The 17,835-nt window shown below is 39.8% G+C and overlaps 1 protein-coding gene across 1 annotated transcript in view; it reads right to left on the reverse strand.

Annotated features, from left to right (window-relative positions):
• Positions 1 to 834: 834 nt before the first annotated feature.
• Positions 835 to 17,835, reverse strand: part of LOC114665736 (potassium channel, subfamily K, member 12) — a 143,963-nt gene continuing 126,962 nt past the window's right edge. Inside the window, exon 2 of the mRNA XM_028820355.2 lies at positions 835 to 1,775. Coding sequence (XP_028676188.2) covers positions 880 to 1,775 — 896 coding nt within the window. The 3' untranslated portion in view covers positions 835 to 879. The remainder of the gene's footprint in view (positions 1,776 to 17,835) is intronic.

The raw sequence follows: 17,835 nt of genomic DNA on the forward strand, positions 1-17,835 counted from the left end.
CTTTCAACTTTTGGAGTGTCTGGATTATTATTATTTTTGAACAAGATTGTTTAATCATTGAGTAGATGTCTTTGTATCATTAGGTGTACTCTGAGTTTCCGTTATGATGGTTTAGAAAATGAGGGGCAGACTGAATGAGAGGAGCTTCTTATTCCCAGAAGAGATGGCACAAATTACTTTGGTAATGATGACATTAGTCAGGATATTTGGTTTGTACGTCACTAGACATTGATATAATGATGCGGACATGTTATTCACCCCAGGTTGTGTTACGTGGTGGTCCTGCGGTGGAGATCTGCCGTGGCTGTAGGTTTCTCTACTTACTTTGATTTCAGACAATAGCTACCTTACTTGATGTTTTCTGGTTGTTTTAAAAAGTTCAAAATGTGAATGCTAGTGGATATAGACATTTGCTGATGTCGTAAAAAACTTTCAGAACTTTTTAAGCCCCGTGTTTGTCCCATGAAGTTGAGAGGAGATGAGCGCCACTGTGTTTCTGAATGCACTGTATTAAGTGCAGTTCACTTTTTACAGGATAGACATATACGACAGGGTCATCAGAAAATTTTCAAAAAGATTATAGAAATGAGTAAAAAAAAAACCCAGTAAATTCAAAGTTGTAAATAGTGTAATTACTCAAAATAACCCTTTAGTCAAGAGATGTTTTTCATTTTTAATAGATTGCAACATAAACCTCCAGCCATGGCAGCTCTCCTGGGTAAGGACTGTTCCTTCAAAAATACAAACTTCCTTCCAGTGTGAGGCCAATTGCTAAAAAAACTGAATTATACCTGTGTTCTTTTTTTTTACCTTCTAAAGACATTCTTTAAAAAAAAAAAAAAAAATTCCTGTCCTCTTAAAATCCCACTCTCTGTCTGTCTACCTGGTGTCACTGGTCTCTGCCAGACGGTTATTCATAATGGCCAAGGCCCCAACTCCATCAGAGAAGCCATTGTGCCGATTGCTCAAGCAGACAGTCCGTGGGAAACCATTAGCCGTCTCTGAAAGATGCTTTTGCATGATGGCCAGTGAGACCTTATTGGAGGCAGTCAGATCCCTCATGGAGATCATCTCACCCGAGAGCCTCCGTCCATCTATGTCGCTATCATATTGCTGCTCGGCTTCCATGGAAAAGTGATTCCTGCGGATCCGGGAGCCAGGAGTGATGGCATTGCGCCTCCCCAGGAACGCATTACTTTTGTGACATCCTTGGCAGCATTGGCATTCCAGCTTTTTCAGCATCCAGTTGAGCATTTGCTTAATAATGATAGAAATAACGTTAAACAGAGAGTAAAGGCAGCAAACACCCATCAGTATGATGAGGAAATTGCCAAATCTGTACAATCCCTGGTTCTCGTAGGCAGCATTCTGGCTGCTCACCAAGTCCCCAAAGCCAATAGTGCTAAAGGTAACAAAGCAGTAGTAGAGGGAGTCGATATAATTCCAGCCCTCAACAGGGGTGTACATGGCAGAAGCACAGCATGACAGGATAATGGCTGAAATGCCTAGGATCATCATGACGTAGTAAACAGATGGTTTCCATCCAGCCAGGCTCTCAGAGTGGGAGAAGGCCGAAGCCCTGTGGATGGTCGGGGGCATCAGGCCGTTCCTTCGCAGCCGCCTCTCACGACAGGCTTTCATGATAACTGCCAGAAGAGTGATGATGCGCTCCAAGAAGAGGTTAAAAAACAGGATGGTGCTTGCACACCCCAGCAGTCCATAAAAGATCAGAAATACTTTGCCAGTAACTGTTGCTGGCGTCGTCATTCCAAAACCTATTGAGAAAACACAAAAAAAGTCAATTTTGTTGTAGGTTTATCACATTTCCAAAGTATCTGATTGGTAAATATCGCTAATAGTAGACTAATGTGAGATGGAAAAGGAAATCTATTTATACAGTTAGGAGGAAAAGCTCATCATTGTCAATGAATATGATATGCAGAGAGAGTCTTTTAGATCAGTAACCCCAACATAGTCACACCAACTACACCATCATCAACCGTCACCTAACGGAATCAGTAACTGGAGCCAGCACCTCTCTTAACACTAGCAAACTTTTGTTTTGGGAGACCAATGCACAGCTGAAGAAAACTAGAAAAGACTTCTGAATATATCAAAATATGGTTCATTTAGGCATTAAAGTAGGAAGGAAAAAAAGAAGTACACAACAAACAAAATAAAACCAAAAGCGCAAAGCATGGACCTTCCATTGTGCTATATAGGCAGGTTCATTGGTCAGTATTGTCATGAGTGCAGAGCACAGTGAAATCCTTCCTTTTTTACTTACGTCTTTCTATCAGATGGTTGTGGCGAGCGCCCTCTTCTACGCGGTGGTGTGCTGGGGAGGCAGCATAAAGAAGAGGGACACCTCACGCCTGGACAAACTGGTGAAGAAGGCAGGCTCTATTGTAGGCATGGAGCTGGACAGTTTGACATCCGTGGCAGAGCGACGGGCGCTCAGCAGGCTCCTATCAATTATGGAGAATCCACTGTATCCACTAAACAGGATCATCTCCAGACAGAGGAGCAGCCTCAGCAACAGACTGCTGTCACTGTCCTGCTCCACTGACAGACTGAGAAGATCGTTCCTCCCCCACACTATGCGACTCTTCAATTCCACCCAGGGGGTAAATGTTAACATTATTCAAAAGTTATTGTCTGTCTGTATACCTGCATTGTTATCACTCTTTAATATTGTTCTTTGTCAGCATGCTGCTGCTGGAGTATGTGAATTTCCCCTTGGGATTAATAAAGTATCTATCTATCTATCTATCTATCTATCTATCTATCTATCTATCTATCTATCTATCTATCTATCTATCTATCTATCTATCTATCTATCTATCTATCTATCTATCTATCTATCTGCATGTGCTAATTAACATGTAACGCGTCGCCACTTTCCAGCGCCATGATCACTTACTTTGAAACTTCTCTCTTCCTTACCTCAATGTTGGGTTTTGACCCTTTCTGTTTTTTTAAGGTGGCTCAACTACTTCTAGACTCAGAATTCATGATGACAGAGCAGCACACTGGTCTCCCACTTACTGTCATACTTACCCAGCAGCCGAGCCTTTGCACTATCACTCCTCACAACTCCTGGTTTACTGAAATTCTGGCACAAAATGTCATACAAACCCCTAAACAAAAATTCTTTCCAGGATCAGATATGTTCACCAAACTCTGAGCTGCCAAGTCAGAGTGCCTTCTAGTGGCCCTTGGAATAACGGTACCCCCTGAACCCACTTGTACTGCCAGGTCTCATGATCAACATTCATTGTTAATTTTTTTTACACATTTCCCCTTGTGTTGCCTTATGTACAAGTACAGTTTTTAGTGTCACTGAATCCAGTTCTGACATTGTTTATTAGCTAAGGGTTTGTTTTCAAATGGCTCTGAATTTTACCCGATGCCATTTTGAGTAGTGGTTGCTATGACTTTGCAATGCAACATGACTCAGAGTTGTACAGTGCTGATGTCATCATAATAATAATTCATTACATTTATATAGCATTTTTCTAAGTACTCAAAGTGCTTTACACAGTGAGTGGGGAGCCAGTTCAACCACCACTAACGTATAGCATCCACCTAGGTGATGCGACGGCAGCCATTTTGCACCAGTATGCTTACCACACATTAGCTGTTAAGTGGTGAAGGGATGAGAGATAATTAGCCAATTGGAAACAGGGGATGATTAGGGGACCAGAATGACCAAGCCGTGGTGGACAGTTTAGCAAGGACATTGGGATACACCCTACTCTTTATGAAGGACACCCAGGGATCTTGAATGACCACAGAGAGTCAGGACTTTGGTCTTATGTCTCAGCTGATGGACGGCACCATTTTTACAGCACAGTGTCCCCATCACTGCACTGGGGCTTTGGGATCCACATTCAGACCATTGAATGAAGTTAAATTAAAGAAGTTAATTAGCAGCAAAAACATCACTAATTAAGAAAAGGGTTAGAATGAAAACCTGCAGCCACTGTGGCCCTCCAGGACCGGAGTTGGGGACCCCTGTTTTCGAGTAATAATACAGCCTAATGATATTTTGCATGGTGCGTGATATGAATAGAAAGTTACATTTGTGTTGAATCTGAGGACATAAACCTCTTGATGATTGTGTAATTAATAACTATTTTCAGTCTAATACACTCATATGCCCTGCTGGCAAAAAAAATAAAAACTCCACGGAGGGCATACATTACGCTTTTAATAAAGGTGGCTCAGACTTACAATAGCTTTTATCATTTCACAAAAGGCTTTGTTTTTTATTCTTTTTTCATTCAGTTTCATTTATTTTGTGGGTTCTCATTGCTTTACAATGAAATATAAAACATTAATTTACATTTTTGTGTACATATTATATGCATTCAGAACTAACATAAGCTAAATTTATACTAAATCAAGGGCATAAAATAGTTAATAATAGATTAAAATATCACTACTGTACTTTACAGTCACAAATGCCAAGGGTCCCATGACAGATTTTTGGGGTTTAGGTCAAAAAGGGTTACATAATTGATGGGAGTGCAGTACTTACTTTGCACTTGAGTGCCACCTAGTGGTGCCATACCTCACTTGCTCTTAATGTGGTGTGTTTGAGATGGGTGACTAGAGCAGGTGGCAGCCTGATGCATGTCAGGAGTACCCATTTCTTTTGGGGCTTAGTGCAGGGGACAAAGGTTGGCAAAGAAGAATAGACTCCATAAAAACAAGACTTTACTTTCTCTCGGGCAGCAAGTCTGAACTGAAAGGTTTGTTCCACTTCTTCTTCCATCAGTCACTAAATTAGATACCATTGCATACACAAATTACATTACATTTGAAAAATGGCATTACAAAATTACATTAACACCTCTGGCATTTCATTATAGAGCTGGCAGACATCGCTGTAACACATATCCATGTAAAATATAACACGTTACCCTGGACTGCCACTAATGTGTGCCTCACACGGGCATTGACAATGGCTCTCCAGTGAGAACAATGAAAACAGCCTCAACAAAAAAGAAGAGGAAGGTGTAGATTAATCAGATATTACATTGACTACAAAAGATCTCCTGCTAGTGGGTGCCTTGTCATAAATAATAAAATGGCTTTCATAAAGAGAGGAGAACAATATAAATGAATGAAATATTATATATACTGATTTAAATTCTCACTTGGATATTAGAACTGCTACATGAAGAAGAGAGCCATCGATAAATCAGATATTACATACTAGTGGGAACCCAACAAGAATTTCTCACTGCACCAATCTCTTCAGTGTCACAATACCTGCGCCCGAGTTTCATTAAAAAAACTATTGGAGAAGACAAGTCAAAATGCAGAACAGGAGAGTGTTTGGTACTGATTGCAACAGTTGTTAACTCCTTCGGAATAAAGTTACAAATAAACTTGATGAAATTAAATGAAAGGCCAAAACTGCCAAAGTCACTTTACACGCGCCTGGGTCAAGCTTTGGTATGATTTTGGGCCCTCAAAGGCTGCCAGTGTTTTTTCTGTCGTTAGGTCCATGTCCAGCGTTGCTAGGGGCATGGCCTCTGAGGTCGTGACCCATGTGTAATTGAGGCAGGGCGGTAAAATGACAGCTATGAGTGCAAATCCTTATCTGATCTGTGGATACCAAATCTCTGAAGCATTCAAAGTTTCTTTGTGATCTTTTCTCGCATTTACTTTCGGTTTGGACCTTCATGATTATTGTCTCTCTTATTGGGCTTCAGTTTCGTTTCACTTTATATATTTTGTTTTGTTTTTTTGCGTGCATCTCCTGGCTTTTGCTCAAAAGGTTGCCTGCTAGTTCTTTGACAGAACAGCTTGATCAATACAGCCTGCATTTGACTCGTTACAGAGTGGTCCTACAGTGTTGCATTCAACATGGTGAAGCTCTGTTTGCTGCAAACTATTGTGAATCAGAAATACTGTGGGCTTTATTTGCAGTGTAATTCTGCATCCATCTCTTGTGGTGGATCTCGGTTTTCCCTGTTAAATTTGTCTTGCAGTTGAATTTTTCACATACTGTATTGGAATTTTCAAAGTCACCAGTATACAGAGTACAGATGTCAGATGTTTGCAGCATATTTTTATTTTATTAATTCACTTAATAACATTTAAATACCATTCAAATTCTAATACTTTTCTTCACATTTTCAAATAGCATTGTGTCTTGATTGATAAACAAACTCAGCACTGAAATGACACTTGTTAGTGTTGTGGTATATATGTTACCAGCAATGTTTGAAATGCGGGCATTGTATAGAATGCCTAGGCAATATATAGAATTCCTGGCATTTTTGGGCAAAGTATGAAATATCCGAATTATTTTAATATTATATATACTTTCCCTCGGCATTGTATGTAATACCTAGGCATTAAATAGAATGGCACATGCTATTTAGGCAAACTATTAAAAGAGAGTCATGAAAAGGCTTTAATTGAAAAGACATATATGAAAAAGAAAGAAATACAAAATAAAGTATAGGACTTTCTTATTGAGGATAACAAGAGAAAATTAAATATGAACCTACTTGTTGTAACAAGGAAGGAAAAACATTTATTTTAAATTGCATTTAATTGTCTTTCACACAGGGCGGCACGGTGGCGCAGTGGTATTTGTATCAGTATGCTGCTGCTGGAGTATGTGAATTTCCCCTTGGGATTAATAAAGTATCTATCTATCTATCTGTCTATCTATACAGCAATAGACCACCCACTAGACTAGACGATAAAAAAAAAAAAAATTCAAAGCAATATATATTCATTAATGACAAACTTTATATACCATAAATGAACATCTCCTACTGGGCTTTGTAGCCTAAATTATAAGCTTTGATTAAGAAGGCAAAAAACAGAGGAAACACTGAGGTCTTCCAGTTCAGTCCTGTGCCCCCTCTGTGGCTGCAGGCTTTTGTTCCAACCAATTTCTCCTTTTAATTGGACTTCTCCATTAATTAAGCAAGCTGCAATTTCCCAGTTTCTGTGTTTGCTTATATTACTCCAGAAATGACAAGACTGGTTATACTTAATAATTACTTAATGAAGCATTAATGTTCATTAGATGGTAATGATTTGTACTTATCATCTTGTTTTTTATTATTTCGTTTTTTGTTAGTGTTCAGATTATTTAAGCCCACATTTGCTAAAAGACACACAAATTCTTGTAACATTGCAGTGGCTGCTGCCCTTTAGCATTCAGCGTCATTTGCACCCGTGTCTACTTTACTGATCATTAATTCATTTGGATAAAATTAACAGAGTAAACTCCAAATGACAAACTTATTTAAATCTATGTAAAAAAAATATTTTTTAAAAAAATTAACAGTGGATTCAAAACATATTTAGACCCCATTCACTTTCTTCTCACTTTATTGTGTTGGAGATTTAATTTTATATGGATTAATTTGCCATATAGACTGTCCATCTAGATTCAATAACCAATAATGACAAAGTGAAAATATGTTTTCAGAAGGGCTTCCAAATTTATTAAACATCGAAAACTGAAATCTCTTATTCATGTAAGAATTCAGACCCTTAATTCACTACTTTGCAGAAGCCTCTTTGGCAGCAATCCTAGCTTCAAGTCTTCTTGAGTAATTCTCTACAAGCTTTGCACACCTGGATTTGAGCAGCGTATTCTTTCCAGTTCCGTTGAATTGAATTTGAAGCGTCTGACATCTTCAGGTCACTCCATAGATGTTCAATGAGTTTTAAGTCTGGACTTTGGTTGGGCCACTCAAGGACAGTCAAAGACTTGTCTCAAAGCCACTCCTGTATTGTCTTGGCCGTATGCTTCAGGTCATCATCCTGTTGAATGGTGAACCCCAGTGTGACGTCATGTGCACTCTGGAGCCAGTTTTCTTCAAGAACCTCTCTGTATTTGGCTGCATTCATCCTTCCCTCAAATCCGACAAGTCTCCATGTCCCTGCTACTGACTTGGGATTACTAAAGTATCTATCTATCTATCTATCTATCTATCTATCTATCTATCTATCTATCTATCTATCTATCTATCTATCTATCTATCTATCTATCTATCTATCTATCTATCTATCTATCTATCTATCTATCTATCTATCTTCAACTCTAAGAAGAGTTCTGGTTGTTCCAAACTTCCTCCATTTCACAATTTTTGAAGTATTTGTGTTCCTGGGAACACTCAAAGCTTTAGAAAGTGTTTTACACCCTTGTCCTGATTTATGCCTCAACACAGTTTGATTGCAGAGGTTTACCGAGAGTTCCTTGGACTTCATGGCTTGGTTTTTGTCCAGACATGCAGTGTAAGATGTGGATCTTTATATCCACAGGTGTATCGTGTGCCTTTTATAAACAATGTCCAGTCAATTCAATGTGCCAGTTCAAGTTCTAGAAACACCTTGATGAGTATTAAAGCAAACAAAATGGACCAGAGCACAACTTGGAGTGCCACAGCAAAGGGTCTGAATACTTAAACAGAATAAATGAGAGATTTCCATTTTTGGTTTTTAATATACTTACAAACCTTTCTGAAAACATTTCATTTTGTAATTATGGATTACTGAGTGGAGACTTCCGGGTCAAAAATGGCAAATGTACCCATTTAAAATGAAATCTACAACACAATAACATGAGCAGAAAGTGAAGGGCCCTGAATACATTATGAATCCACAGTATATATCACACACTACTTCACTTCTCTAAATGCAAAATAAGAAAGAAACAAAAGTCAGATAGTTTAACAACGATTGTTATTAAAAAGGAAAATGATTGTGAAACTGGCCAGAGTGAAATCCTGTAGACACAGAGGAGCCACAGGCCTGAACCTGAGGACCCCGGATGTTGAATAATAAAATTCTGCATGTCCTGGCACAGTGCACCCCCTAGTGGATACTCAATGTATCTTCAAAAGATAAAGGAGACAGATGCACATTAATGTTCCATCCTAGAGCTTAAAAGTTCTTTTTACAAAGAAAGGAGAAAGCAAAGTAGAATAGTGAAATATTATATATTCTGAAAAACTGTCCCACTTAGAGGGCTCTTCATCTAAGGTATTGAAATGAAAGGAGAAATAAATATACAGTAGATTAATAAAATCATATATAGTAAATTACAATAGTGTGCCCCCTAGGGTATTCTTTATCGTAGAGAATAAAACGACCTTCCTAATGAGCAGAACAAGATTTACATTGATGAAAAATGATGAAAACACTTTAAATTACGTACTCCCAATAACACATCTACTGTATTAGTCACATGCTGCTATGTAACAACTTAACAGGCTTCTTTTCATTTTAATAACACAAAGCATCAATACATTGTTTATTTATCTCTGTTAAAAATGTTAGTATATTAATTATATAAAGACAGGAACTCAACAATGTTACAAGGAAAAACTAGCAAAATCAAACCATTCTCCCTTACTGAGCCTAGCTATACAGTTACAGTTTATACGTTTGAGTTTCTCTTCTTCAGTGAAATATATAGAGAATTTTTTTTATTTTGATTTAGGAAATGTACTGTTAAAGCATAAGAGTTTGTATTAAAAATACTGAATGGATAAATATGTCGCAGTGGTAGCGCTGCTGCCTCGCAGTAAGGAAACCTGGGTTCGCTTCCCGGGTCCTCCCTACATGGAGTTTGCCTGTTCTCCCCGTGTCTGCATGGGTTTCTTCCAGGTGCTCCAGTTTCCTCCCACAGTCCAAAGACATGCAAGTTAGGTGCATTGGCGATCCGAAATTGTCCCTAGTGTGTGCTTGGTGTGTGTGTGTGTGTGTGTGTGTGTGTGTGTGCCCTGCAGTGAGCTGGTGCCCTGCCTGGGATTTGTTCCTGCCTTGCGCCCTGTGCTGGCTGGGATTTGCTCCAGCAGACCCCAGTGACCCTGTGTTAGGATATAGCGGGTTGGATAATGACTGACTGACTAAATATGTATGAAAATCTTTTGCAATGCAGAAAATGATGATGACCGTTAAGGGGATTGAATATTTTTTCATAATACCCCAGGCCTGCCTTGTCAGAGTGCCCTCTGGTGGCCTATAGAAACATGGCATCCCTGTACCTGAACTCCCCTTTTTTACATGTGTTTCCATATACTGTAATACAATAAGCACCTAATGTCATTGTCACGTCTGGCTGTCCATCTGTCAATATAAAACAACTCAGCTCCCCATGGTCTGATGTGTTTGAAATTTATTCTTCAAAGAAGTTTGTCGGGAAGGACAATAACATTTGTCTTGTCAGTTCAAGACAAATGTTTTTCTGGCTAAATTATGAGAACAAAAGCTGAAATTGTGAGAAAACAAACTGGCTTGATGTGCCTCTGGTGCAATGTCAAATGTTAGGATGCAAAAGGAATGAAAAATAGAATTTCTTTTATGTCAAAACATGATTTTCTTTTTGGTTTCTTAAATTCTATACAAGAGTTGAATAAAAAAATGTGGTGGTGCTAGAAATTCTGAGCAAATTTACCTCTAATACGTAAAAAGCAGAAAACTAATAACAGAAGCCTTATTGTCATTCTGCATATGGGAGCATGTTAGATTTTAAATGTAACCAGGAGAAAAGACATGGTCAAAAAACAGAAACAAATTAAATACAGGGAGATCAAAAAGCACAGCAAACCAAAACAAAATCATGAGACCAAAATCCATTACAAAAAAAAGGAGAGCAAAAGATCTAAACTAGAAAGGTCATTAGGAAAAAGAATTCAACAAAGGCAAAGGTTTTAATTTGAATCTGGATGTAGGAATAACCTTGAAGGTAAACTTTAATTCCAATGTGTTGTGATTGGCAATTCATGGCCTTGGAGAACACTTCCATAACAATATGTGTGTTGCCCCAACAATAGGAGGTCAAAATGACCCCACTAGTAAACGTTCAAAATGATGGCTAAATCAGCCCAAATAAAATTAACAAAAACAAACTAAGCAATAACATCAGAAACTGATGACACCAGCAGAATCCTTCAGGTGGAAACCAACAATTTGAGTGGTGAACCACACACAGAGAGAAGGGAAAAGGGGTGTGTGTGTATATATATATATATATATATATATATATATATATATATATATATATATATATATATATATATATATATATATATATACTGTATATTTTTATAATATATACTAGCCGTCCCCCGCAGCTTCGCCTGCGTATTAGTGAAACAGGACAGTGAGGCAGCTCTCTACTCCTGATGTCACTCTTCCCCTTCCCCTCGGCCCACAGCCTCTGTCTCGGATTAGCGTGAATATATCACTCCTTCAAGCGAACTATGATTTTTAGGATAGTGAGAGAAGTCGCAAAATCAACCAGAATATTCAAGCAAATTATAGAAAAAAAACAATCTAAATCCGTTAAGTAGTTCTCTCATTCGCTAAGTAAGCAGAGTTAAGGTTACACCCTAAGTCAGACACGTGAGTGAGGAGGATACCGCAGCCCAATGAGTTTCTCTTAGATTTGCGCTAATAAATCGGTACCGCAAGTGAACTAAGATACTTAGTGCAATGAGAAAGTCGCAAAATCAACGGAATGTTCAAGCAAATTATAGAAAAAAAAAACAATCTAAATCCATAGTAGTAGTAGTTCTCTCGTGAAAAGCGGACAGACATACAAATGTGTCTAAAAAATTATAAGAAATTTCATGCTTGGACCACGAAATTTTTAAAACTGTTTCTTAGCGAGCACCTATGGGCCAAGGGTAACCTACATTCCAAATTTCAAGTCCCAAATCCTCATGGTTTGGGAGATTTCGTGATGAGCGAGTCAGTGGTATTTGGCTTTTATATATATATACAAGGTGATCCAGACCTAACTATGCAACATTTAATTCAATGCAATGCAATAATTGCATAGTTAGATCTGGACCACCTTGTAGATATATACATATACACAGTTCGCAAAACTTATATTAGAACCTTAAAGAATGTGTTTTGTTGGTCCCTACATGGTCAGACTGTCTAAGCAACTACCTCCTACTGAGCACCGACATTGCAATAGTGAGAAACAAAAGATATTAAACTCCAAAATAATTAAACAGAGACACAAATAACCTATGCATATTAAAAAAGCAATGTACTGAATGTACATACAACTGCAAAAATACATTTTAAGATTCTGTGGGTTTAGGTTGTCACTACAGCAGGAACTAGCCCTCTGTAGGATGAAAAATGAGGACTACTTGTGTTGAATTTCTGGGAACTTCAACAGAACAATTTATCACCAAAGTCGCTTACTCCAATTTAGGGTTATCCTGGCAGTATTGTACCCAAAGCAACATCTAGATGCGGTGCTAGACCATCACAGGGCATTTCGGAGTTTTATTAATGGGGAAATTGTCAGCATGCCACCAGAGTCTTTATGACTTGAAACCTCTAAGCACATTCGTGTCCGTGTCAATCAACAGCTCATACATTTGCACTGGTGCACCACAATGCACGTGAATGCTATAATGCCATGATGACGCAGCCATCTCTAAAACCCAAAAGACAGTTAGAGATTACTGGACACAAGGAAAAAGATAGTGATGTGACCAAATACATGTTAAAGATGTATAAACACAGCTTGGAGAACCTGACATCAGGAGGCCATGTATTGCTAAAGCTGAAGAGTTCCAACACGTTCAGATATCTTTGGAGTAATTATGGTTGCCTGGCAATGATAAATGGGATGTAGGGAAATGGGTGTGGTCAAGCCCATGGCTCATGCTGGGGTGAATAGTAAATAGGAGATGTGGAGAGGCCTCCCTGTACTGTGTTGTCATGTTTTTGGTCCAGGAAGATTGGACCGCCAAGAAATACACACAATCTGATTAATTGGTTTATATTTCTTTGTTCCTTGGATTTTTTCATCAGTTAAAATTCATCATTTTCCACTAGTAGGACTATTTTTGGTATTTTGAGGTTCTTGGCAGAATCTGATAAACTATAGTGATTATGTGGGGTTCTTAATATAAGTTGAACAGGTTGGAGTGCGGAGGGCGCAGAACTCACTGTATTTCTATTAGGATTGCATGGGATTATTTTCCACACTTGCAGACCTCCTGCAAAGCCATCCATTTGTCATTTTATTACATTAGTGGATTTTTCCAGTGTTCTTGCCAAGCCTGCTGACTACTGCAGCAGGAGCCTATCATGCAGCCCTACAGAAGAAGGACTTAAACAACAAAACCCAATTATGTGTCAAAACCAAAAGACTTTGGCGACGTGAACATGAATATTTAATAGGGGTACTGCCGCAGAGTGCTGCTGTTCTGTAACACACACACATTCACGGCTGTTTACAAATGAACTTCTGCGTGCTCCATAAAATCAGGATATTGTTCTATTGTGGATATAAAAAAACAACCATCAGCGAGGTTCCCAGGGCCTCACTCGTAAATCATAGCACACTTTGAAAGGCTTTAGTGGCAAAGCCTTCCAGTTAAGCTCAAAGGGAAGAGAACTTGCTTTTTATGGAAATATTCCTCTAGTCACCAATTTGTTTGTCACAAATATGTGCCTTACAAACTCGCAATGCCATATCAATGCCATGACATGTGTGCTTTTTCACGTATTTCACAAAGGTAATCGAGTGCCTGCAAATTCCACTCCCTATATAGTGAGAATCACCTTTTATTTTACAGCTTTGTCTTTAGCATTCCAAGAAAGTAAACACCTGTCTCCTGTAAAACTGCACTTCTCCAGGGCTGACTAATGTATGGTAGGAGTTACGTTTCTGAATGTGTTTAAACCTCTTAATCTTATGCATAAGGAAGCATGGAGCCTTTCCCAGTGCTACTATACTAGGACTCCTTGAACACTGCTTTATAGGACATCACACACTTTCACTCCTCCTTTGGTTTTGCCTCTGCAAGTCAGTCAACCAAATATCACACAGTACCAGCCTCTCTGCCTCCGGGACTCTAGGGCTTTTTTTTCTTTTTTATTATTAATTAATTAATTAATCTATTTATCTATGTATCTATTTATTTATTTATTTGACATTAGTTTTTTCATGACGTGTGTGATATATGGCCAGCAGTTTATCCCGGCCAATACCCCCACATCACTAGGTGGAGCTCTCCCTGCAACATGGAGGGGCCCCGAATTCCAGCAGGGCATCATAGACATTGGAGTTCTTCTTCACAGCCCTGCTGGATACCGTGGGGGCCACCAGGGGACGCTGCAGGGAGGCCCAACGACCTGTACTTTCCGTATAGCCCGGAAGTACTTCCCAGTCACGGGAACGGAAGAAATGATGTACTTCCGGGCTGAAGAAAAGAAGAGTTTTGATCTGACCTGGAAGTGCTAGGAAGTCACGTGGACTGAGGAACAGAAGCACTTCCGGGTCAAGGAGTTTAAAAGGACTGTGGGAGATCCCAGCAGAGAGCCGAGTTGGGAGGAAGGGTGACTGAGCTGCTGGGAGTGGAGGATTAGTGTATTGTGTTATTGATTTATTTGAGTATAGTGGAGGTGGAGGTGCTTTGTGCACATTATTATAATAATAAATATAATTATTGGACTTTTACCTGGTGTCAAACGTGTTGTCTGAGGGTTCAAAGGGTTGATAGCGCCCCCTATGTGTCACACATGACATTGTGGGCCTGATGTGGGCAATACCTGCTAAGCACAAGAAATTGTGAGAGTGATTAGGTGTGGCTATAGACTTTTGTGACAGCATTACTAACTACTGGGCCTCTGCAATTCCCCATAATAAATATTTGTAAGTACATGTCACACCTCTTGCTGTGCTCCCCTTTTACCTGTGTCACTGAGTTCTCCCATATTTCTAGCCATCACCTATTTTTCTTCCCTAATATTTTTTACGTAGCTCTCTTGACACTGATTTTTCTCCTCCTTCTATTATTTTATCTTAGTTGCCAATACACAAATATATCCCTGCTTACTCCCTTTTTCTTCACATTATTTCAAATGTGCCACCAGCTGGTTGCTGACTGCACAATACGGACAAAAGTATTGGGACACATCTTTTAATTACTGAATTCTAGTGTTTCAATCAGACCCACTGCCACAGATATATTAACTCAAGCACTTAGCCGTGCAGTCTCCATTTACTAACATTTGTGAAATAAAATGGGTCCTGCTGAAATGCTGGTGACTTGAAGCATGGTATGGTGATAGGATGCCACCTTTGCAAGAAGACGGTTTGTGAAATGTCATCCCTGTTGGATATTCCACGGTCAGCTGTAAGTGGCATTATTGGAAAGTGAAAGAAGCGTTTAAGAACAACAGCAACTCAGCCATGAAGCAAAATACCACATAAAGTCACAGAGCGGGGTCAACGACTGCTAAGGTGTATGGTGTGTAAAAGTTACCAACACTCTGCTGATTCCATAGCTGAAGAGTTCTAAACTTCCACTGGTGTTAACTGTGTGATGGGAGCTTCATGGAATAGGTTTCCATGTCTGAGCAGCTGCATGCAAGCCTCACATCACCGAGTCCAATGCCAAGCATCGAATGGAGTGGTGGAAATGTGTTCTATGGAGTGACTAATTGCGCTTCTTTGTTTGGCAGTCGGATGGGTGAGTCTGGTTTTGGAGGATGCTGGGAGAACGTAACTTGCCTGACTGCATTGTGCCAACTGTGAAGTTTGGTGGAGGAGCTATAATGGTGTGGGGCTGTTTTTCAGGGTTTGGGCTGTGCCCCTTACTTCCAGTGAAGGCAAGTCTTAATGCTTCAGCATGCCATGACATTTCGGATAACACTATGCTTTCAACTTTGTGGAAAAAGTTTGGGAAAGTCCTTTTCTATCCCAGCATAACTGTGTCCCAGTACACAAAGCAAGGTCCATAAAGACATGGCGGGATGACTTTGGTGTGGAAGAACTTGACTGGACCACACAGAGCCTTAACCTTAACCCCTGACCTGAACCTTTTGGGATGAACTGGAGCAGAGATGCGAGCCAGGCCTTCTCGTCCAACATCAGTGCCTGACCTCATAAATACTCTACAGAATGAATGAGCACAAATTCCCACAGAAATACTCCAAAATCTTGTGGAAAGCCTTCCAAGAAAAGTGGAAGCTGTTATAGCTGCAAAGGGTGAACCAACTCCATATTAAAGTTTATGTATTTGAATACAATGTCATTAAAGTCCCTGTTGGTGTAATGGTCAGACATCCCAATACTTCTGTCCATATAGTGTATGTATGTATATATATATATATATATATATATATATATATAATATATATATATATATATATATAATGTGTGTGTGTGTGTATATATATGTATATATAATATGCATATATTTGCACACCTCCCTCATTTGATCAGGGGAAGCCTATTGACTGGGTCCCGTCCCAAGATTTTGACCCTGGAAGTACCTTTGTTGTTTTTTCTTTTCCCTTTTAACTACAGTTTGTTTGACAAGTGCCACCTGGTGGCTCAGAGCAAGTGACTGAAGCCAGGCTGGAAGACAAATAGACAAGAGCTTAAAATTACTTTCCTGTGTGATGGCTGAAGCTTAATTGACTTGGTGTTAGACTGTGATAACTAAGTGCTCCCTTAGTTTTTTTAAGCATTATATATAAATAGTAGTTACCGTGGAAGAAAGACCAGCCTCCTGGCTGGAATGGGGGATGAATTCTTTCCAGGACAGGGTGCCATAATGGATGGAATGGGTGAACGGGCATAACATGACCAGTTCATTCCTTCAAACAATAGATGTCAGTGTTCCTCAAGGCTAAATCCAATTAGGACACCCACAGGGTGGCATATAAATTTGAGTCTAGAAATACACCTCTGTCGGGGTCTTTGGGTAGCACCAGAGGGTACTGCTAGGGGAGGACTGCATTGGTTTCCACACGACCCAGAAGTGCTACAGACGACCTGGGCATGACACTGGAAGTTTTTCCCAGGTTACATTCAAAGAGAGCCTGCAGCCTCACTTAAATGAATCAGGGTCAGGAGGCAGCTGGGGTGGAAGGAGAAAATAATAATCTGACCGGTCATTGTATAAAGAAGGTGTTAGAGGTGAATAAAAACCTTTTTTTATTGAACCTAGAATCGTGTTGGACATTATTGTATCTGTGGTATGGGGCTAAGTGGCACCCCCTTGTGGTTACAACATATTGTTCTAGCTGTCTGACTGGGAAAATTCCCCTGGTATAGTGCTCTTTTGCTCACTTTATATGGCTACCACGTCTGAAATGAGATGCCACCATCTGGGAGCATCTCCCTTATATACTTTTATAGTCCCATTTATAGATGATAGCAGTATATACCAAGTAAATAATATTATTAGTAATAATTAGAATAATTGAGATAAGTGGGTTTGAAAGGTGTTGATATTATAATAACTAGCCAACCCACAGCATAGCATACGCCGCATAATTATGTATTGATGGGTGAACACTTCCTGAAAGACACAGTTGTCCAAATGGGGTGGGTTTGAGGATACGAATGTAAGTGAATGAAAGATGGAACTCTGGAGAGAGCAACATACAATTGTCCGTGACTGAAAACTGGAGGACCGCCGCCACACCCCCACCTCCCAGAGCGAGGTGGGGCATGAAGGGCAGAATGGGGGAAGAGGGGAAGGACGCCCAGGGAGGACGCCCTTTCCACCCCCTACGCCTCTCTGGAGAGAGGGCGGGGAAGCGGGCCCGAGAGGTTTCGGGTCCTAACCATCCAATGATGGGTTGGCACAACCGGTAATGATCCTTCAGCAGGTTCACCTACGGAATTACGACTTTTACTTCCTCTAGATAGTCAAGTTCAATCGTCTTCTCTGCGCTCCGCCAGAGGCCACGAGCGACCGCAGCAGGGCTGATCCGAGGACCTCACTAAACCATCCAATCGATAGTAGCGACGGGCGGTGTGTACAAAAGGCAGGGACTTAATCAGTGCGAGCT

Source organism: Erpetoichthys calabaricus, chromosome 15 (assembly GCF_900747795.2).
Source record: "Erpetoichthys calabaricus chromosome 15, fErpCal1.3, whole genome shotgun sequence".
Taxonomy (NCBI): domain Eukaryota; kingdom Metazoa; phylum Chordata; class Cladistia; order Polypteriformes; family Polypteridae; genus Erpetoichthys; species Erpetoichthys calabaricus.